The sequence below is a fragment of the Ranitomeya imitator genome, chromosome 1 (genome assembly GCF_032444005.1).
Source record: "Ranitomeya imitator isolate aRanImi1 chromosome 1, aRanImi1.pri, whole genome shotgun sequence".
In the NCBI taxonomy this organism is placed as follows: Eukaryota; Metazoa; Chordata; class Amphibia; order Anura; family Dendrobatidae; genus Ranitomeya; species Ranitomeya imitator.
The window spans coordinates 715,242,513-715,265,861 of NC_091282.1; the positions used below are offsets into that span (position 1 = coordinate 715,242,513).

Consider the following 23,349-nt stretch of genomic DNA (forward strand, 5'->3'; position numbering starts at 1 on the left):
AGGAGGAGGAGGACGAGCCTCGGCTCATTGTCCCTTCGGAGAGTCTGAGAACTGTAGCTCCGCTTTCGCTGGAGTCTGTGCCCCCGGGCAAGACTTTTGTTCCCATCAATTTGCGTCCGGAGGTTCTCGCTTGGGCTCATTCATCCAGAGTGGGTGGACACTTTGGGGCAAAAAGGACATCTGAGCTACTGGCGAGGACGTACTGGTGGCCACATATGGTTCGTGACGTCGGAGACTACGTTCAGGCATGTGTCTCTTGTGCCAAGAATAAGTCTTCCCGACAACGGCCAGCTGGTTTGTTATACCCTCTGCCGGTGGCAGACAGGCCCTGGGAGATGGTCGGGATGGATTTTGTTGTGGGTCTGCCCAAGTCTCGTGGCTGTACCATTATTTGGTAATCACCGACCATTTTTCTAAAATGGTGCATTTGGTGCTGCTTCCCTGGTTACCTTCTGCACGGGCCTTGGCAGCGTTGTTTGTCAAACACATCTTTCGTCTTCACGGTATGCCAGACAAAATTGTCAGTGACCGAGGTCCCCAGTTTGCGTCTCGATTCTGGAGAGAGCTTTGTCGTCTTCTCAGTATCGAGTTGAATCTCTCTTCGGCTTATCATCCCGAGACGAATGGGTTGGTAGAGAGAGCCAACCAGACCTTGGTCACATATCTGCGACATTTTGTTTTGGCTAAGCAGGATGACTGGGCATCTTTGCTACCGTGGGCGGAGTTTGCTCTTAACAATGCCGTCGCTGATTCCACTGGACAGACTCCATTCCTCCTTAACTATGGTCAGCATCCGCGGGTACCTGTGCCCATGCCCGTGTCTTCCGCCGATTCCAGGGTGGCAGACAGGGCTGTGGAGGCACGGGACATTTGGGATCGCACTCAGGATGCCATTCAGGCTTCCAAGGAGCGAATGAGGTCCTCCGCCGACGCACATCGGCGCCCCGCTCCAACCTTTGCTCCTGGCGACTTAGTGTGGCTCTCCGCCCGTAACATCAGGCTGCGAGTTGAGTCTACCAAGTTTGCACCTCGCTACTTAGGTCCTTTTAAGGTCCTCGAACAGGTTAATCCTGTGGTTTACCGTCTGGCCCTTCCTCCACGCCTAGGTATCACCGACACCTTTCACGTGTCCCTCCTTAAGCCCGTCTACATGTCCCGGTTTTCTGAGTCATCTACTGGGATGTCGGGTTCGTCTACGGACGATTACGAGGTGAACGCTATCTTGGGGTACAAGGTGGTTCGTGGCAAAAAATTTTATTTGGTGGATTGGAGGGGTTACGGTCCTGAGGATAGATCCTGGGAGCCTGCTGAGCACATTCAGGCTCCGCAGCTCATTGCTGCCTTCGAACGTAGCGAGGCCCAAGGAGGGGGGGGCCCTAGGAGGGGGGGTAATGTTAGGGGTCGAGTTCCCACTTCTGCACAGGGGGAATCTCGAGCCACCTCCGCTGCAGTCTCCCATTCTTGTCCAGCCGCAGTGGAGTCTGCTCAGCAAAGACGTCGGTCCCAGCGTCTTGCTCATTCTCACTCTGTTCTGAGAGTTACTGCTGCTTCTCCAGTCTCTGCCATTAAAGTCAGTGCTGGTCAGCAGCGAGCGGACTTCTCTGGGACTAAGTCCTTGTCTGCACGTACTGAGCATGTCCAGGGTAAGATCTCCCGTTGGAGATCGAGGGTCATGTGCTCAGGCTCTGCAGCACATTCCATTGGTCCTTTTGGCAGGTCTTGGAAGGGCAAAGGTACTGTAGCCACTTCCTGTGCTGCTGCTATATAAACTGCGCATGACCGCACGGCCATGCGCTAGTATTGTCTTACAATTGAATACGTGTGTTTGTTGTGAGTGCAAGTCGTTCATTAAATACCCCTACCCTATTGTATGACTGTTCGCGTATGGAGTATGGCTGCTATCTAGGGCCCGACTAATCACTCAACGTGTCACACACGTATCAGCGTCTATTGCTGTGACCGCCAGTGCGGCGCTACGCGCCAGTAGTGCGCTTCCTGACCCACGTCTGGGTGCTTAGTGGTGCCTGCCAGCACGGCACAGTTCGCACTTCGGTGCTCTAATTATAAGAGTTGCCTAACACACCCTGTTGCGGTGTTGTGTCAGCAAGTGGTCTAATCGGACTTCAATCCTGTGTCTTGGGGTTGTGTTCGCTGACTCCTTGCTTGCACTCTTTAGTGCGGTATTGCGGACCTGTGGTTTTACCGGGTTCGCTTCCACCGCCATATTACGCTGCCATTTACTAGCAGCAGGTTTTTACCTGCACGGTGGACCCCGGACTGCGAACGCATCTATTACATCTTTCTTGGTGCGTTCCACCAGTCCTAACATCCTTATACTTCAGGATCTGCCTATGGGGGGCCGCCTTATACTTCAGGATCTGCCTATAGGGGGCTGCCTTATATTTCAGGATCTGCCTATATGGGTGCTGCATAAACTTCAGAATCTGCCTATGGGGGTACTGTCTTTTACTACAGGGCCTGCCTATGGGGTGCTGCCTTATACTACAGGGTCTGCCTATGGGGTGCTGCCTTTTACTAGAGTCTGCAAATGGGGGGCTGCCTTATACTACAGGGTCTGCCCATATGGGTGTTGCCTTATATTTTAGAATCTGCCTATGGGGTGCTGCCTTATAGTACAGGGTCTGCCTATGGGGTGCTGTCTTATATTACTGGGTCTGCCTATAAGGGTGCTGTCTTGTGCTATAGAGTCTGCCTATGGGGAGTGCATTATACTATATGGAGGCTTATGGGGAGTGCATTATACTATATGGAGACCTATGGGGATTGCATTTTACTATATTTAGGATGATCTGGTGCATTATACTATATGGAGGCCATCTGGTGGGCCATCATACAGTGTGAAGATTACAGTGAAGGGGTCATCATACAGTGTTGGAGCCATCAAACAGTTTGGGGGCTACTAAGGGGTCAGTATACTGTGTGGATGGTACTATACAGTGAGGGGGCATTGTACTGTATAGGGGAGCTGTACAGGGGGGAGACCCGGGGCATTATTAAATGTAAAGTGGGCACTTCTTGTTATAGGGGATCTCAGGTTACTGTGACTATCAAAGGGGCACACATGACAACATTACTTTCTATGGAGAAAAATGTGGGCACTGTTTTCTAGGGCACTTGCACCCGGCATTACTATATTCTAGAGGGTTGCTTTAGAATTTAGAAGGCACAGAGAACTGCACAGCAGGTACAGTAATAGGGACACATATAGCAGCAGCGGCTCAGTATTGGGGTATCAGGTGCAGTAATAGGGACACATACGGCAGCAGCAGCTCAGTATTGGGATATTAGCAGGATAAGGGGTTTGTGTAGGTTGGGAATAGATGGTGATGGCTGGAATGTGAGAAGTGAAATGTGTCTGTGTTGTATTCTCTGCAGACGAGTCCTGGCTGGAAGAAGTTGTCATGTCGGTCTGGACCAGATGGAAAAGACGGGAAAAGTGAACGATTCCATCAGAGAACATCAGCGGTAAGACATTATCTGTAACTGTGCTGTGATCTCTTATATGTTCTGCAGGGCTGGTATTTACCACTGACCATATGGTGGTAATATCCATGTTGGTCGTTATATAGAGATTATCTTCAGTAATAGCGTGGTCATCTGCTGAGATTCTCCTCCACTATTAGGGGGCATCACCGAATTGTAATGAAGGTTACCTGGGTAGGGGCCCACTCAGAAGCTTCGCCCCCTGAACCAAAACCCCAGCTATGCCTCTGATCTGGGGTGATGAAATCTGTCTTGTGGTTGTTGTTTAATCTTTATTTTCAGTTTTGAGTTAATAATATGCTCATGCTTCAGTGAGGGGCCTTTATGTGGTGCTCTGCTTAGCACTTCATAATGAAGAATGCTGACAGGTCACTGATCCCTCAGTGACCTGCCCCCGATTTTACATAATATTATATATACATTTTTTTAAAAATCACTTGCAGCAGGCAGGCGCCTGAGCTGCAGCATGATCGCATGTATAATGTGCATTTATTTCTTTTATTTGATGCTATGAATAAATTAATTTAAAAAAAATTCTGTCTCATAATGACGCTGTCCATGCCAGCGCAATGGCAGCTACTGGATTGCTGATAGATACTACTGCTTAGGCATGGCCAGCGCCATCTTAGTAGAGACAATTTTTTTTCTAGCAAGGTGGCGCCGCTGGCACCTACGCAGTAGCATCTATAGGCGATCTAATAGCTGCTACTGCGCAGGTGCGGCTGGATTCATTATGAGACAGATTTTTTTTAATGAATTTATTTATAGCATCAAATAAAATAATTAAGTGCATATTATACATGCGATTATGCTGCAGAACAGGTGCTGCCGCCTGCCTGAAGAAGTTATCATAATATATATATTCATGTAAAATAGGAGGCAGGAGCCATACAGATGAATACCTAATCAGAGCAACTCCTGATAAAGACATGGTGAAACACGCGTAGAGGCGGCAGGTTGGTGTCTACTCCTTAAATTATCATGTAAGTAACAGCCAGGCACATGCACTTTTTCATTACTTTTTGCCTCTTTGCACAGCAAGCACCTCAGCTTTTAGTAGCATTTCCTGAAAAACCATTCAACTCAAAATCTCCTTCTCACATGAGCATAGTACCCTATATAGGACACTTGGAGTAAAAGATTGGATTTCGCTAGGACTTTTTTTGGTGTTTATCTTACACCCTTCAAATGCTGCTTTGCTTTTGCACAAATTTTAACCTTTTATGAACTGTGCTCTGATACATATTACCGTAATTATTTTTTTTGTGCCATTGGTTATACTCATGTTTATTATCCCCTTACATTTTTTCTGCTTGGTTAGTTATACTCTGATTTGGAATATAATTTTTAATGCTTAAAAGATTTAATAAATTTGATTTGATGGTTTAATATACTCTATTTCAGGAAGATGTCAGCAGTGTAATATAATTGGCATCTTCATGGTATTGTGCAGGCTCAGCTCATGTGCCCGCTCCATACAAAGCAACCCAACCTGTGACATAAATATGTTATACATCGTGAAAGGATTAAAGGGCCACTGTCACCCCTCTCCAGCCGTTATAAACTAAAAGAGCCACCTTGTGCAGCAGTAATGCTGCATTCTAACAAGGTGGCTCTTTTAGTTTTTGCTTCTGTTATTCCCTCATTAAAGCGTTTTATAATTTTCCCCAAATACCTATCTTTGTACCTGGAGGCAGGTCTGAAGCCTCCTCTTTGAAGCACCCAACTGCCGTCACTCATCTCTTCTGGGGCGATTGTTGCCGCCCCCTCAGCGCTGTTACCGTCCGAAATCCGGCGCCTGCGCTCTGCTCTTCTGCCTGGAGCAGGCGCATAGAGCATTGGCCGTCCTAGCTCTGATGCCGGGTTCCGGTCTGCGCCTGTGCGGGCAGTGCGGCCACCCTGTTACTGAATCCCCGCACTGTGTTATGCATTATGCACAGTGCGGGGCTGGGATTCCTGGGCATGCGCACTGCGCTTGTCAGACGCTCCCCCAGGTCCCCCGCCTTCCAGCGTCGGTCTGTGCAGCTGATCCATCCTCCTTCCAATCGCCGGTAAGGATACTTGTATATTCCTGCAAGGATGGATCAGCTGCACGCTATAAGGCGGGGGACCTGGGGGGGCGCCTGACAAGCGCAGTGCGCATGCCCAGGAATCCCAGCCCCGCACTGTGCATAATGCATAACACATAACACAGTGCGGGGATTCAGTAACAGGGTGGCCGCACTGCCAGCACAGGCGCAGACCGGAACCCGGCATCAGAGCTAGGACGGCCATATGCGCCTGCTCCAGGCAGAAGAGCAGAGCGCAGGCGCCGGATTTCGGACGGTAACAGCGATGAGGGGGCGGTGACAATTGCCCCAGAAGAGATGAGTGATGGCAGTTGGGCACTTCAAAGAGGAGGCTTCAGACGTGCCTCCAGGTACAAAGATAGGTATTTGGGGAAAATTATAAAACGCTTTATTGAGGGAATAACAGAAGCAAAAACTAAAAGAGCCACCTTGTTAGAATGCAGCATTACTGCTGCACAAGGTGGCTCTTTTAGTTTATAACGGCTGGAGGGGGTGACAGTGTCCCTTTAAGGCCAAATTAGGACCAATCCTTAAAGGGTAACAAGAAAAATACAGTTGGTCACCATATTTTTTATGTTCCGGTCAAAATGACTGTTTTTGTGAACAGTTAAGCAAGTTGAAGATGAAATGATCTCTAAAAGGGCTAATGTTAAAGAAGACACATTTCCTTTGTATTTTAGGCAATATACAGTACAGACCAAAAGTTTGGACACACCTTCTCATTTAAAGATTTTTCTGTATTTTCATGACTATGAAAATTGTAAATTGACACTGAAGGCATCAAAACTATGAATTAACACATGTAGAATTATATACTTAACAAAAAAGTGTGAAACAACTGAAAATGTATTATATTCTAGGTTCTTCAAAGTAGCCACCTTTTGCTTTGATGACTGCACAAGTGGATTTCACCTTCATGACCAAGCCAAGTTTTACAGTTCTGACCATTGTCACTTTATGTGGTAATAATTTTGGAATGCTTAAACGGATCCCACTGATTCTGAGATTGATTTCTCATGACATATTGCACTTAATTATTGTGGTAAAATTTCTTCGATATGACTTGAGTTTATTTGTGAAAAAATAAGAAATTTGGCAAAAATTTATCAATTTTCAAGCTTTTAATTTGTATGCCCTTAATAAATCAGAGTGCTATGTCACATCTAGACATGCAGTGATCATATTGACACTAGATGTGACTCAAAGAATTTTAAACCATTGGGTGATGAAGAAAGAATAATTAAATTTTTAGCACTAAAACATTGTTTTAGCCCAAAGTTTTTAATTATTCCAAGGGCTAATAGGAAAAAATGGACCTCAATTTGTTGTAAAGATTTCTCCTGAGTATGCCATTATCCTACATGTAATCTGGAACAAATTTTGAGGCACAGTGCAAAGCCCAGAAGGGAAGTAGCTCCATATTTGCAGATTTTACTGTTACAGCTTGTGGGTGCCATGACCCACTGGAGGGCCCGAGGTGCCAGAAAAGCAGAACCCCCCCCCCCTAAATGACCCTTTTTACACACTACACCTCTCAATTAATTCATCTAGGGGGCAGTGATCATATTGACACCACTGGTGTGTCACATAATTTTATACCATTGGAAAGTGAAGAAAAAATTATTTCATTTTTACCACCAAAATTTTGTTTTAGCCCCAGATTTTTTATTTTCACAAGGAGAAATGGGTAAAAATGGCATCAAACTGTGTCCCACAATTTCTGCTGAATGCAGAAATACCCCATATGTGGCTATAAAGTAATGCTTAGCCATACGGCGAGACTCAGGAGAGACAGAATGCTATTTGCCTCCTGGATCACAGATTTTCCGAGATTAGTCTTCGGTCTTCATATTCAGGGCCCCTAAATGCTAAAAAAGTAGAATACCCCCTCGAGTGACCCTTGTAGTGCAGCGGTAGAACCCTGTGTACTGATGAGGCAGTGACCCAGCAAAGATCAAAGCAAAACGCCTTCGGATCGCAGCCGGGAACCATATCCTCTGGATTACAGCCAATAAACACCCCAGTCCAGTTCACCTTAATGACTTGTTGCAGTGGGCGACTGCATCGCCGTATAAATGTTCAACTCACAGCACTTCACAGTACATGATAGAGATCCTCCGGATCGCAGCCGGAACCATATCCTCCAGTTTGCAGCCGATAAACACGCCAGTCCACCACCGAGACCAGTTGCTGTGGGCGACTGCACTGCTGTGTATGGTGTGGGTGCCAGTCCTTTCAGCTGCCTTGGCTGTTTGGCTCTGCTTGCCTGTGCTGCCTCACACAGATGGAGTTCTGCAGAGCCTCCTGCTCTGTACTCCTGCCAACACCAGACTGACAGTGACACTGAACCCGACACACCCAAACCCATTACTGCAGGATTTTTAACTAGAATCTTTGGCCTTCAGCCACATGGAAAATCCAGCCAGGAATGAAACAGACTGCACCACTACTATTCTGCAGTCTGATTCAAAGCACAAAAGCCCAGAGCAGGTTTTCTTAAATGTGCCGTGGACACATAGCATGCCCAGGACTAATACTCACTTTTAGGCCGGGGTCACACTTGCAAGTGTGATGCGAGTTTCCCGCATCAATACCCGGCACTGCCGCTGGCACTCGGACCAGAGCGTACGGCTGCATAGAAATACCAGCGCGAGTTTCTCATATCACACTTGCAAGTGTGACCCCGGCTTTATTCTGCATTGCAATAACAGCTACACCTGTGATTGCAGTGCACTCCCATGGCCTCAATACACCTCTGTATGCATCCTGTGGGGAACAACAGCGACAACTACATGTAACACTGGTCACTGCCTCACACCTTATTTTGGAAATTATACCCTTTGGGAATTTATCCATAGGGATAGTAACAACTTTGAGTTCATGGGTGTTTTCCAAAAGCAACAAGCAGTGGATGTTGCGGAGTAAATTGCAAACAGTCGTTGTAGTGCCCAGTACGTTGTAGTGCCCAGTAGGTTATGCCAAGCTTGTGTTTCTGGAAACATGCACCCGTAAACTAGGCAAGCTCTCATCGCTACAGAAATGCCAAACATATGGATGCTAACATGTTAACAGATTACAGACCTGAGTGGGTACTTGCTTTTTTTGTGAATTAACCCCTGTACCCCCAAGGGTGGTTTGCATGTTAATGACCGGGACAATTTTTACAATTCTGACCACTGTCCCTTTATGAAGTTATAACTCTGGAACGCTTCAACGGATCCTGGTGATTCTGACACTGTTTTCTCATGACATATTGTACTTCATGTTAGTGGTAAAATGTATTTGTGAAAAAACCTGAAATTTGGTGAAAATTTTGAAAATTTTGCAATTTTCTAACTTTGAATTTTCATGCCCTTAAATCGCAGAGATATGTTACACAAAATACTTAATAAGTAACATTTCCCACATGTCTACTTTACATCAGCACAATTTTGGAACCAACATTTTTTTGGGGGGAGTTATAAGGGTTAAAAGTTGACGAGCAATTTCTCAATTTTTGGAATTGAGATAGGACGCCATGTCGCGTTTGAAGAGCCCCTGATGTCCCTAACCAGTGGAAACCCCCAAAAGTGACACCATTTTGGAAAGTCGACCCCCTAAGGAACTTATCTAGATGTGTAGTGAGCACTTTGAACCCCCAAGTACTTCACAGAAGTGTATAATGTAGAGCCGTAAAAATAAAAAATCTTATTTTTTTCACAAAAATGATTTTTCGCCCCTAATTTTTTATTTTCCCAAGAGTAACAGGAGAAATTGGACCACAATCATTGTTGTGCAATTTGTCCTGAGTACGCTGATACCCCATATGTGGGGGTAAACCACTGTTTGGGCACATGGCAGAGCTCAGAAGGGAAGAAGCGCCATTTGACTTTTCAATGCAAAATTGGTTGGAATTGAGATAGGACACCATGTCTCGTTTGGAGAGCCACTGATGTGCCTAAACATTGAAATCCCCCACAAGTGACACCATTTTGAAAAGTAGACCCCTTAAGAAACTTATCTAGATGTGTGGTGAGCACTTTGAACCTCCAAGTGCTTCACAGATGTTTATAATGTAGAGCCGTAAAAATAAAAAATATTTTTTTTCCACAAAAATGATCTTTTAGCCCCCAATTTTGTATTTTCCCAAGGGTATCTGGAGAAATTGGATCCCAAATGTTGTTGGTCAATTTGTACTGAGTACGCTGATACACCATATGAGGGAGAAAAGTACTGTTTGGGCGCATGGAAGAGCTCGGAAGGGAAGAAGTGTTGTTTTGGAATGCAGACTTTGATTGAATGGTCTGCATGCGTCATGTTGCATTTGCAAAGCTCCTGATGTACCTAAACAGTAGAAACCCCCCATAACTGACCCCATTTTGGAAACTAGGCCCCCCTAGGAACTTATCTAGATGTGTGGTGAGCACTTTGAACCCCCCAAGTGTTTCACTAAAGTTTATAACGCAGAGTTGTGAAAATAAAAAATCCTTTTTTTCCACAAAAATGATTTTTTAGCCCCCCAGTTTTGAATTTTCCCAAGGGTAACAGGAGAAAATGGACCCCAAAAGTTGTTGTCCAATTTGTCCTGAGTATGCTGATACCACATATATGGGGGTAAACCACTGTTTGGGTGCACGGCAGAGCTCGGAAGGGAAGGAGCACCATTTTACTTTTTCAATGCATAATTGTATGGATTGAGATAGGACGTCATGTTGCATTTGCAGTGCCCCTGGTATGCTTAAACAGTGGAAACCTCCCAATTCTAACTCCAACCCTATCCCCAACACACACCCAACCCTAATCCCAACCTAACCACACCCCTAACCCTAATCCCAACTCTAACCATACCCCTAACCCTGACACACCCCTAACCCAACCGTAAACGTAATCCAAACCTTAACCTCAACTCTAACCCTAACCCCAACTCTGACCCCAAACCTAACTTTAGCCCCAACCCTAACTTTAGCCCCAACCCTAACCCTAACTTTAGCCCCAACCCTAACCCTAATGGGAAAATGGAAATAAATACATTTTTAATTTTATTATTTTCCCTAACTAAGGCGGTGATAAAGGGAGGTTTGATTTACTCGTACTATTAATAGCGGGTTTTTATGTTTGGTAGCTGTCACACACTAAAAGATGCTTTTTGTTGCAAAAAATATTTTTTGTGTTACCACATTCTGAGAGCTATAATTTGTCCATATTTTGGTCCACAGAGTCATTTGAGGTCTTGTTTTTTGCGGGACGAGTTGACGTTTTTATTGGTATATTTTTCGGGCACATGACTTTTTTTATCGCTTTTTATTCCTTTTTTGGGAGGCAGAAAGAACAAAAACCAGCAATTTGTGAATTTATTTTGGGGGGCGTTTATACCGTTCCACGTTTAGTAAAATTGATAAAGCAGTTTTATTCTTCGGGTCAGTATGATTACAGTGATTCCTCTTTTATATAATTTTTTTATGTTTAGGCGCTTTTATACAATAAAAACTATTTTATAGAAAAAATTATTTTTGCATCGCTTTATTCTGAGGGCTATAATTTTTTTATTTTTTCGCTGAGGACGCTGTATGGCAGCTTGTTTTTTGCAAGACAAGATGATGTTTTTGGCAGTACAATGTTTATTTATATCCATCTTTTTGATCGCGTTTTATTACACTTTTTGTTCGGCATTATGATGATAAAGCATTGTTTTTTGCCTATTTTTTTTTTTTATGGTGTTCACTGAAGGGGTTAACGGGGGTTAACTAGTGGGACAGTTTTATAGGTCGGGTCGTTACGGACGAGGTGATACTAAATATGTGTACCGTACTTTTATTGTTTTTTTTATTTACCATACATAAAGAAATAAATTTATTGGAACGATATATATATATTTTTAACTTATTTAAGATTTTTTTTTTTTTTTTACACATGTAAATATTTTTTTTTTAACTTTCTTACTTTATCCCAGTGCGGGACATCATGGTAAAGTGTCAGATCGCTGATCTGACACTTTGCAATGCATAGTGTCAGATCAGTGATCTGACAGGCACTGCAGGAGGCTTGCTGGCACCTGGTCTGAGCAGGCGCTTGCAAGCCACCTCCCTGCAGGACCCAAAAGGAGCCCCGCGCCCATCTTGGATCCGGGGCCTGCAGGGAGGAGGATGGAGGAGACGCTCGGAGCAACGCGATCACATCGCGTTGATCCAAGGGTCTCAAGGAAGCACGCAGGGAGCCCCCTTCCTGCGCGATGCTTCCCTATGCCGCCGGAACGCTGTGATCATGTTTGATCGTAGTGCTCTGGAGGTTAATGTGCCTGGAGCAGTCCGTGACCACTCCTGGCACATGGTGGCGGATGTCAGCTGTCATAGTCAGCTGACACCCGGCCGCGATCGGCCGTGCTCCCCCTGTGAGTGTGGCTGATCGCGTCAGACGTACTATCCCGTCAGTGGTCATATGGGCCCATACCACCTCGACGGGATAGTACATCTAATGTCAGAAAGGGGTTAATTTGCAGCTTTTGTTGGGAACATTTTACACAACATTTGGGATCACATTTATCTGGCGCTCTATGCTGAGCACTTACTTTGGGGTTTCAATCTAAATCTCTGAGTATGGCCTCAAAGTCCACAAAACTATGGCAGACACCCTTCGCTTTTATTCAAGCCTAAAAAGATGGATAGCACCAGATCACAGGCCAAACAGAGTCCACAGTGCCTACATCTGCCTCATTATGGGGAATCTTCCATCTGAGGTTCTGCCTGAATCACACATTTCAGATTTACAGGGCTTTGACTTTCAGCAGCCTCATCATTGTTATTGCAATGGTTTATAGCTGTGAGTGCTGCCTTGACACAAGCCAATTAGACCATGTTCTGCTCATAGTCTAAGGGGCGAAACCAGGTCACCATGGCTATGACCGGCCCTCTGCGATGACATCACAAAGGCGCCGATTAGATGGTAGAGGGGGCTCCCACCCTCTGTCTGCTTTCTAAATGATGCGATCGATATCGATCATAGCATTTAGGGAGTTAAACTGCTTGAAGCAGTGTGGGCACCGCTCCTGGCAGTGAGAGCAGAGTATCAGCATCAGCTGATCATCTGGTGGGGATCGCCATGATGTACCTAGTACGTCCAATGTCTGGAAGCACTTCCCAACCATGAGGTACTGGGCATATGAAAAGTTGGGAAGGGGATAACTGTTCACAATAATAGTAATTTTGACCAGGGGTGCCCAAACTTTGCCACTGTATGGGCTTGTTTTTTTTTTTTTTTGCTGGGCTGCTATAGTTTTTATTGATAACCTTTTGGTGTCCATTCAAATTACTGCTTTTTTAATTAGAAAAATATTTAGAACTGAGAGTCCTCAGTGGTTGATACCTTTTAATGGCTAACTGAAAAGATGGTAACAAATTGCAAGCTTTCGAGACTCTCAATTCTAAATATTCTAATATTCTACTCTCAATTCTAAATATTTTTCTATCTACTGGCTAACACGGCACCAAGATATATTTCTTTCCTGCTTTTTTAATTACACTTTTTAGGGATGTGAAGCAACAACAAAAAACAAAGATTTTGCCATTTAGATTTTTTTTCTGTATCGCATTTAATATTTTATATGACTAAGGGCTACGGCCAGAAACGTGTTAGGATGTTGGATTCTTTTTAACTTGTCTGGACAAAACCATTCCCTTCTAATGGAATGAAATAAAAATCTAATTTTATTCATATTCAGCTCATGCATCATTTTTCCCTTTTTTGTCCTAACTGTTTCCAATGGTCAACGGACCTGGATTCTGGCTGCATTTTTAAGAAGCAACCATCCATTCATCACATGGTGAGGCTTATTTCCTAACTTGTGCTTTTTTCTTCTAACTTATTACAAAGCAGGAATTGGAGAAGATGCTGCAAAACCAAATAGCTTTTACAATCGATTGCATCATCCTGTGCCCAAAATCATCTGCGTGGAGCCTTTATGTTTTCATCACGTTTGTGTGGTAATTTCTACCTACACTCCAAAACCACACTAATAAGCTTGTTGCTACCTATGACAGTGGAGTGCAAGTGCTCACAATATCCAAAAGAGTCTTAGTCATACTTACCATTCTCAATTTCAAAGTCAGCAAATGCCAGCTCAGACCCTTGATTAGTGATGAGAAGTTCTCCATTTAAAGTGAAAATCATTGATTTGTCTTCCAAATTAATCATGGATCCCACCACATCTCCGGGCTGCCAGTTTCGACCAAAGAATGAGCTTCCCATGTTCCAACAGTGGCCCTGTCAATAGTATAATACAAGTTGCCTTCTATGATATATGTATAGTTTATTACTTTTTACCCTCCTCACATTTTTCTACTACTAAAGACTTTTTTTTTATCCTGAAGACACTTGGGCACGGGCAGACAACACTTGGGCACGGACAGACAATATTGCCCCTTGGTTGGAATATAGAATAATTTACACACCTTCATCCACAAAGTTTCTGTAAGGTAAGAAATTGATTTTTTTTTGTAATTGATCATTTTTTGGGGAAGGTTACACTAGCAATAGATAAACTATCACAGTATAAATTAAAACCTCTTTATTTGGGGTATTATGTGATGTAAACCTCAGTATGAACTAAGTAGCTTAAAGGCAATGTCACATGTTGTACAGTGTGCTGAATAGTGAGGTCACTTACTCTGCTTCCTTCAAATACAAATGCTCGATCGTCAGCTCCAAGTTCGATATCTGGTCTGCAGCAGGGTCTGGCCCAGCCTACGCGCATATCGCCTCCGGTCACTACCTCAAACTCAAAATACCATTTTCCGGACTTCACAGCATAGGTCTGTTCCACCCTAAAGAAGCGAATCTTATCAATGCTGACTCTCTCCATCATTTGGTCAGCTGCAGAGCAGAATATAAATTAAGAAAAACGTCAGCAAATATGATTGTGAAAAATGCCAAATTCCATTATAAGGTAAAATATGTATCTCACAGTTAATTGTCGATTCTAATATTGATAAGGGTTTTTTATTAAGCGCTATGAGAAAGGAAGCACCTTGCTGTCATCAAATTATCACTTGGAAGTCAAGGATCCATATTCCATGGGTGTTGAATCGATGGTAACAAGAGCCAAAAAATACACATGTGAATTTTTTTCTGGCACCTGCTGCATCATTAAATTTTTGGTAGAGTGTTGAGAAGGGGAGACTGTGCAGTGTTTGTGCCACCAGAGTACAGTGGTACCGATTGTGCTTTTTCTGCCTCTATCCACAAGTCCGCAATCACAAAGGTTACTTTCTTTCACCCAGAGACAACATCCATCATATACTTTATTTTTGTATTCAATAATGTATTTACTGTAGCTTTATGACCATCACTGTAATTATGGTGGTTCTCTTGATGTCACTGCTATTAGTTCTCTGGACAGTACTCCTAAAAGGTCATGTGGCAGGCACTTCATATTATAATTTTTTTGTTCATAGTTGTACATGAGTGCAGTATACTTGGCTGAGATTTTTTCTTACATTGTTTTACTACAGGAGCAGGCACTGACACACCACCTTCCCTGAAGGACCCAGCGGCCATATTGTGGCTGGGGGTCCTGATGGGAGCGTGCAGGGAAATCATTCCCTGCGTGACTCTCCTTTATGTCGCTGTCACTACTGACCGCAGCGTTGAAAGGGTTAAATGCCTGCGATCGGTGCTAGCATATGTCGCTGTCACTACTGACCGCAGCGTTGAAAGGGTTACATGCCTGCGATCGGTGCTAGCACCGATCATGGGCAGTGCTCCAAGGTGTCAGCTCTCACACAGAGCTGAGACCCGCACCTGATCACCGTGGCCCTCAGCATGAAGCCGTGCGATCGTGCTGCCATACATGTACTGCTGTTTGCAGGAACGCAGCTCCCACACAGCAGTACATGTATGGCGCATCTCGGGAAGGAGTTAATTGGCACTGCTTCTCAGAAGAACCAAAATGGTGATAGTCGCAAAGGAATTTGTAAATAAAGTAAAGAAATGTTTCTGTTCATTTGTAGCATGGATGATGTTGGGGCCTTTTTTATATTTAAATGCATGTGTTTTTTTTAATTAAAAATCTTTTTTTAAATAGGGTTTAATATAAAATTGTGTACCATTTCGCACATCCAACCTCCAGCCAGGACTGGCGTCAGCACCCGGGCAAGTACCAGAACCCTGAGCAGGCGGAAGGTCCTACTTGCAGTCAGGGACACCGGCGCGCTATGGGGGCCCGATGTCTGTGCCAGCGCCCGCGAGTGGGCCCCCTGCAAGTTGCTTAGGGCCCCGGCACTTACGATACTTCTCCTCGCTGCACCACTGCAGCATCTTCCGCATCTTCTGCATGTTATGTTCAGGTCAGAGGGCGCGATGACGTCACATCTATGCACCCTCTGCCTGAACAGTCACAGTGCTGAGAGCCGGAAGACGACAATGCTGAGGAGTCCAGACCAGACCAGCAGCCAGCGACGAGAGGTGTGTATTTCTTTTTTTTAATGTTTGGAGCAATATATATGGGGCCCATCATACACTGAAGCAGGGCTGGTGTCAGCACCCGGAGCACCCAGGCAAGTGCCGGGGCCCTAGAGAGACGGGGGGCCCATTTTGACAAGTGTGACCAACTTTTTATTATTGATGCTGCCCTACATTTATCATCCCCCTCTTCAGCTCCTGACTCAACTACTCCCTCCTCCCCCTGTCAAGGACTTTTGCCGTGACTTATGACTTAGAAGGATTCGGCTAGTCAGTTATTAATTACCTGGTGTCATAGACCTAATGGAGAAGAGAAGAAATAATTGGTAGAAAAGCAAATTGAGTAATTGTAAGAACATGGTGTCAAATAATATGATGATTGCAATATTTTAAGTGGATAAAAACTTTGATGGGAGTGCTACTTTAACTCATTCTTCAGCCAACTACATATTGTGATGCTTTTATCACAGTATGTAGTTGGCTGAATAATGTTTTTTGATACCCATCTGTTGGTTCCCTGATAAACAGTTGCTTATTCGGGAAATGCATTGAGACATTAGACTTTAGGGTTTTGGAGTATGTGGCATGCATAGGTTCTTGCGTGGAATCACCCTTAGGCCTCATTCAGACGTCCATGATTGTTCGCATATGCAGAAAATGTTAAGTGTCATCACTGTTTTGGATCTGAATTTGATCAGTCTTTGGTCAGTTATTACTTTCCGTGTTTTTCACGTAGGGATACATAAATTAAAACGCTTCTCTTATCTATTTCAATGTTAATCACAGACAGCACACAGACTGCGGACTGCCAGTTATTTTCACAGACCCATAGGCTTGTGTTGGTACTTTTTATCCGTGATGCCAGTAAAAAAAAAAGAAGACATTTGTCCATGATTTTTTGCATGGATGTATTCTATCCGTGAAAACTATGGAATATGCACATGAAAAATGGATGTTTGATAGAGGCCTCACACACATCTTTATAACAGACTGGTGCATTTGACTTTAAAGAGAAATCATCTTTCCTTCTCAAAGTAAAGTATTTTTACAAATCTCCCCCAAAACCAAAAGATTTTGTGGATGATTTGACTTTTATCTCTTCTAACTAATCATTCATACATTTTACTTTTGGTCCTTAGTTAAATGACTTTTATGTTATGAACTTACTAATTTCTTGGTCAGGTGGCTCGATGTTATAGCCATATCCAATAAATGTTCTGACAGCTTCACGTAAACTGTCTCGATTTGATTTCTTAGTCCGTTCATCAAGTAAAGCATATGGCACCAAGCGAGGGTTTCGTTTGTTCTTAAGATCCTAAACAAATCAGACATAAGTTTTAGAAACATTCGGATATTTTTTTTAAAGTATTTTGGTTAAAAAAAGAGATTTGGAAACCAACTCTCTGGTGTAATCTTAAGAAACGCCTTTGCCTTTCACTTCTTGCCTTCTTTCTCCCTAAGCCCTTAATAATCAGTTTATTTTGAGTAATAAGGATCACAAATTTGTTTTCTTTAGTTTTTTTGCATTTCTTTATTATTTTATGGCTGACATCGAAATTTTTTTAAGGCTGATTTCAGTAAACTGGTGAATATGTATTGGTTGCCTTTGGTGATTCCTTGTTACCTGTTTGAACTCACCGGAATAAACTAGAGAGTATAGCTTTACATGATCTTAGAAATAATCCTGATCTGTGGTGTGCGCTAGACAAAGGTTGCAAAGTGGTAATTGTGGATTTTATATTATACAGGAATCTTAACTTAAAAATCTTTAAAAGGACGTGTCACTTGCTCAAATAAATTGACTTGCATACCTTGTAACCCCCCCCACCCCAAGTTTACCTAATTCTGCTGGTATTTTCATATTTTTAGTGCATCACTCCATTGCAAAGATATTCACATTTGTTTCTTCTGGAGCACAGCATGTGGAATCTCTGCTTTGCAGGCCAATAGGGCGTTTCTTCAGAGACTTATCTGATGTGTGTGCTTTCTTCCACTCCTGCAGACGCTTCCAATCACAGCTCAGCAGCATCTGAGCTTGATAGACAGCTAGACCAGCTGCCAAGATGTGAATGGCAGTGTCTGGAAGGGAGGAGTGAAAGCACATGCCCCCAGAGAAGACTCTGAAAAAACGTTAAGTTGGTCTACCAGAAAAGTTTTCTCATACTACAATGTATGTAGTGATACAGGGCAAAATAGGGGTAATGTTTCTCTTTGCAGAAAGTGACATGTCAAGGCTGACATTCCGAGATGAAGAGACTTTTAAGCCGCAATGCTCCTCTGGGAAATATGCAAATTTTATCTTCAGAGAGGAAGAGGACTAGAACTCTAGTGCCACCTATAGGAAGTAGCAATCCTAAAAGTCTACGCTCTAACAAGCTATGTCAAATGACTTAGGATAAAAGCAAAACAGAACTCACACTTTGCACTGAAGGGCTGTACCCGAAAAAATGATGAGGGGCTGTACCCAAAACACAGTGTCTGCATATTGAAATTCAGGCTTTGGCTTTTATCCTAAGTCATGTGAGTCAAGGCTCGTTGGAGAGTTGATATTGACTTTTAGGATTGCTACTTCCTATAGGTGGCATTGCAGTTCTAGTCCTCTTCCTCTCTGAAGAAACAATTTGCAGGGTAAAATAGAAATCAGTGAAAGAATCAGGAGAGGTCTTGGATTTTTAGAAGGTATTTAAGTCATTTTTTTAAGCAAGTGACATGTTCTCTTTAAATAATACGGAAATTTAGAGATGGCTGACAAAGAATTCAGCAACTATGTTTAACCTCATTTTAGACAAAGTATTATTGAAGGAAGTTAACGTAAGAATCCTGAGAAATAAAATGAGCCAGTAATTGTATTATGACATCATTATTGGCCCGTAAGACTGTGATTTAAAGCTTTATTTATCTCCCAGAAATATGTAAGATTTTTCTTTCCACAATGCAACTCATAGTGGCTGGCATTGGCCATTAAAATTGTTTGGGATCATAAGTAGATAACTTATTACAATCTTTAGTAAAAAAATAAACAGTCTATCATAAGAGATAGCAAACACGCTAGAAATGTTACATTCTAACAAATGGCAGCTACGGTACATTTTTTCTAATTAACGTGATGTTTCCTATACTTCAGTATCTCTCAAGATTGAATATTATCTTGTAATCTTGAAGCATACAATCATTACATTGAGGAAACAAAATAATTTGTGATAACTTCAGTTGACTATCAATTATTATAGATGATCAAATTGATTCAATGCAAATCAAATTTATATTAAATTTTATGAAATTTGGTGAATTCGAACAATTTTCAATTTAATTTGCATGAATATAAAAAAAAGTCTGCCTCCATTTAACATATTGCAGAAGACTGCGTCAGTCACAAAAAGCTCACGTGATCTCAGGTGCAATCATGTGGATTTTCCCATAATGCCTTGTAACTATCATATCACATGGTGTAACACAGACAATGAGAAGATACTATCAGAGCCTGTAAAAGCCAAGGCAGGGAATGCAGGAGGCGTTTTTGGGCAACTCAAGATATAGGGAGAAAGTCTTGAAACATTGGTCAAATAATGAAAAAGATAAATATAATAGTCTGCGAATAGTACAAATATTCAATTGATAGGGTAGAGAGAGAGATAGGAGAGGTGCCAGCTAGCACCAACAGACTTCGTGTGATTGATCAGTGATATTGTGTAGCTGGCATTTGTCCTGCTGCAATGAAATTACTCTTTATTTCTGCATTCTTAATGCACTAGAAAAGCAGCAGAAACCAGAATAATGTATTTCACAGAAAAAAAATCTGAAATCAGTGTCACTCAGACAATTAGAGATGTGCTTGCTTGTTACAAGTGACTGTACTGAGTTTTTCCATTTTCATACAATCCTTTTTGTGAAGGGTCAACAATAGTTTTTTTTAATGCATAAAAAAATTCCCGAAGATCCAGACATTTAAATGTCTATATCACATAAGTGTCACAAACCGTTTTTTTTTTGCATGCCTGTTTTACTAGTCAAATTGTACTTTCTTACACGTCACACCAATACATAGCTTAGATGCAGGTGCAGGCTTTTTTGCCATGCACCTACCGAGCATTTCTTCTTACATCCCTTTTGGGAAGGTGGGTTTGTTTTTGCACACCTATTTTACTGGTTCAAATAGACAACCCTACATGCCACAGCTTTACTGCGACTCACTGACTCATTTTGCTTTACATATGTGAACCTATCTAGCGTTTCTTGTTCAGATCTTTTCAGCAAGAGTTTAATAAAAGGGGTGGAAAAATGTTCAAAGGTACGGTAAGTGAAAGGTTAATCTGAGTGTTGTACAAAATGCATGGTAAAATAAAAAGTGGCAATGGCAATGAACGGGGGAGCACCATGGTTAAGAATGCACACCACTGCCACCAGGTTCTATTTGGCCTTCTTTGCCTTCGGACTGTGTATTAGTGGGGAGGAATAGGAGGTTGAAACGCAATAGATATCACATCACTTATCTTATTCACAGCTGGGTGATGCTACCCCTGGCAGCGACATTGTCAGTTTGAGACAGTGTTCTGCATTTTTAGTCTCCTCTTCCACAGTAACAGTAAATCTTTTACAATGCAGTCAATGGCACCTCTGCTGTTCAGACCCATAGTCCCTTAAGCCGCAGCCCTCGAGGGGCTTAGTAAGATACTTCACAAAACCTTGTTTGTGTTCATTTATTGGAAGTGGTGAACTCTAAACCTATGCACTCAGATGATTTGGCATCGGAGGAAATGTAAGACACATTTCAATTGCCTAGCTATGTTGTTGACTGTGTCAGCCATGATGGAAGGGGCACTGGAAGCTGAGGTGGTAGTGGCAACCTGAATCTTAGTCAGGTCAAATCTAGGGATGGGAATTATGTGGGAAGGGCAGGAGCTGAGAACATTTCCCACACTAAGGTAATAGTCCGTTGAGTCAGGGCTAACTCATTCATTGTGTAATATCCCATATGCCACATGCACCTCAGGTCTATTAAAAACTAGAATTCGAAAGCATTATCAGATATAGGGAATATTAGGCTTGCAATCCCTCTGTGGTTTCACACAACTTATACAAATATATCGAGGGGATTCAATGGGTTTTGTTTTCAGAGGCACAGAATGAGATAAGCGACTGCCAAAACACCACGAATTGGTACTAATAATGTACTACTACTAAGAGAAATTTGATTTGTTTTTATTAGTTAATGTTACTATTTTAACTTTCACTATATCTTATGTATCTGTGCTATTTGATTAAAGAGTACAGTAACTAAATTTTCTTCCAGTTTTATTTTTATATTTAGCAGGCACTTTAAGAGGCTGCAGATTGGTGGGAGTGTTAGGACCTGGACTCCAAAGCTGGGTCCTGAGATTGCCATCAATCGCTTAATAGACACTTGAATAGTGTGCCACTCAGTAGGCAACAGCTCTTGTCTAACTGCGCACAAAAGTGGAATATGTATTTATGTATGTATATAGCAGCCACATAGTATATAGCACAGGCCACGTAGTAAATAGGAGCCATGTAGTATATAGCATACAAATACTACGTGGCCTGTGCTATATACTATGTGGCTGCTATATACACACATATTGTAGAATACCCGATGCGTTAATACAGGCGACGCAATATATAACAGTGACCACGTAGTATATAACACAGCCCACACAGTATATAGCAGCCACGCAGTATATAACACAGGCGACGTAGTATATAACACAGGCGACGCAGTAAATAACACTGGCCACGTAATATATAGCACAGCCCACGCAGTATATAGCAGCCACGCAGTATATAACACTGCCCATGCAGTATATAGCAGCCATGTAGTATATAACAGCCCACGCAGTATATAGCAGCCACGTAGTATATAACACTGCCCACACAGTATATAGCAGCCACGTAGTATATAACACTGCCCACGCAGTATATAGCAGCCACGTAGTATATAACACAGCCCACGCAGTATATAGCAGCCACGTAGTATATAACAGAGCCCACGCAGTATATAGCAGCCACATACTATATAACACAGCCCACGCAGTATATAGCAGCCACGTAGTATATAACACTGCCCACGCAGTATATAGCAGTAACGTAGTATATAACACAGCCCACGCAGTATATAGCAGCCACATAGTATATAACACAGCCCACGCAGTATATAGCAGCCACGTAGTATAGAACACTGCCCACGCAGTATATAGCAGCCACGTAGTATATAACACTGCCCACGCAGTATATAGCAGTAACGTAGTATATAACACAGCCCACGCAGTATATAGCAGCCACATAGTATATAACACAGCCCACGCAGTATATAGCAGCCACGTAGTATATAACACTGTCCACACAGTATATAACAGCCACGTAGTATATAACAGAGCCCACGCAGTATATAGCAGCCACGTAGTATATAACACAGCCCACGCAGTATATAGCAGCCACGTAGTATATAACACAGCCCACGCAGTATATAGCAGCCACGTAGTATATAACACAGCCCACGCAGTATATAGCAGCCACGTAGTATATAACACTGCCCACGCAGTATATAGCAGTAACGTAGTATATAACACAGCCCACGCAGTGTATAGCAGCCACATAGTATATAACACAGCCCACGCAGTATATAGCAGCCACGTAGTATATAACACTGTCCACACAGTATATAGCAGCCACGTAGTATATAACACTGCCCACGCAGTATATAGCAGTAACGTAGTATATAACACAGCCCACGCAGTATATAGCGCCATAACCCTGTTAAAAAAATAATAAAAAAAATAGTTAGCAGGATGCATTGCGAAATTACCCAGATGACTTAGCGGTCTCGCGAGACCGCTAAGTCTTCTGGGTAATTTCGCAATGCATCGCCGGGAACGGAAGATGGCAGCCGGCGCGAGCAGCTCGGCGAACAACGGAGGGTGAGTATAACAGGTTTTTTGTTTTTTTTATTATTTTTAACATTACATTTTTTTTACTATTGATGCCGCATAGACAGCATCAATAGTAAAAAGTTGAGGACACACAGGTTTAATAGCAGCGGTAACGTTACCCGCGGCATAACTCGGTCTGTTACCGCCGGGATTAACCCTGTGTGAGCGGTGACCGGAGGGGAGTATGCGGGCGCCAGGCACTGACTGTGGGGATTAAGGAGCGGACATTTTATTCCAGACTGTGCCCGTCGCTGATTGGTCGTGGCTGTTTTGACGCGATCAATCAGTGACTTGGATTGCCATGACAGACAGAGGCCGCGACCAATGAATATCCGTGACAGAAAGACAGACAAACAGAAAGACAGACAGACAGACAGACAAACGGAAGTGACCCTTAGACA

General features: G+C 43.0%; 1 protein-coding gene across 1 annotated transcript in view; it reads right to left on the minus strand.

The window, feature by feature from the left end:
- RYR3 (ryanodine receptor 3) overlaps window positions 1-23,349 on the minus strand; it is an 886,248-nt gene that overhangs the window by 483,103 nt on the left and 379,796 nt on the right. Inside the window, exons 26-28 of the mRNA XM_069732389.1 lie at window positions 17,172-17,319; window positions 14,212-14,417; window positions 13,634-13,808 (exon numbers count right to left, since the gene is read on the minus strand). Of these exons, the coding sequence (XP_069588490.1) occupies window positions 13,634-13,808; window positions 14,212-14,417; window positions 17,172-17,319 (529 nt within the window). The remainder of the gene's footprint in view (window positions 1-13,633; window positions 13,809-14,211; window positions 14,418-17,171; window positions 17,320-23,349) is intronic.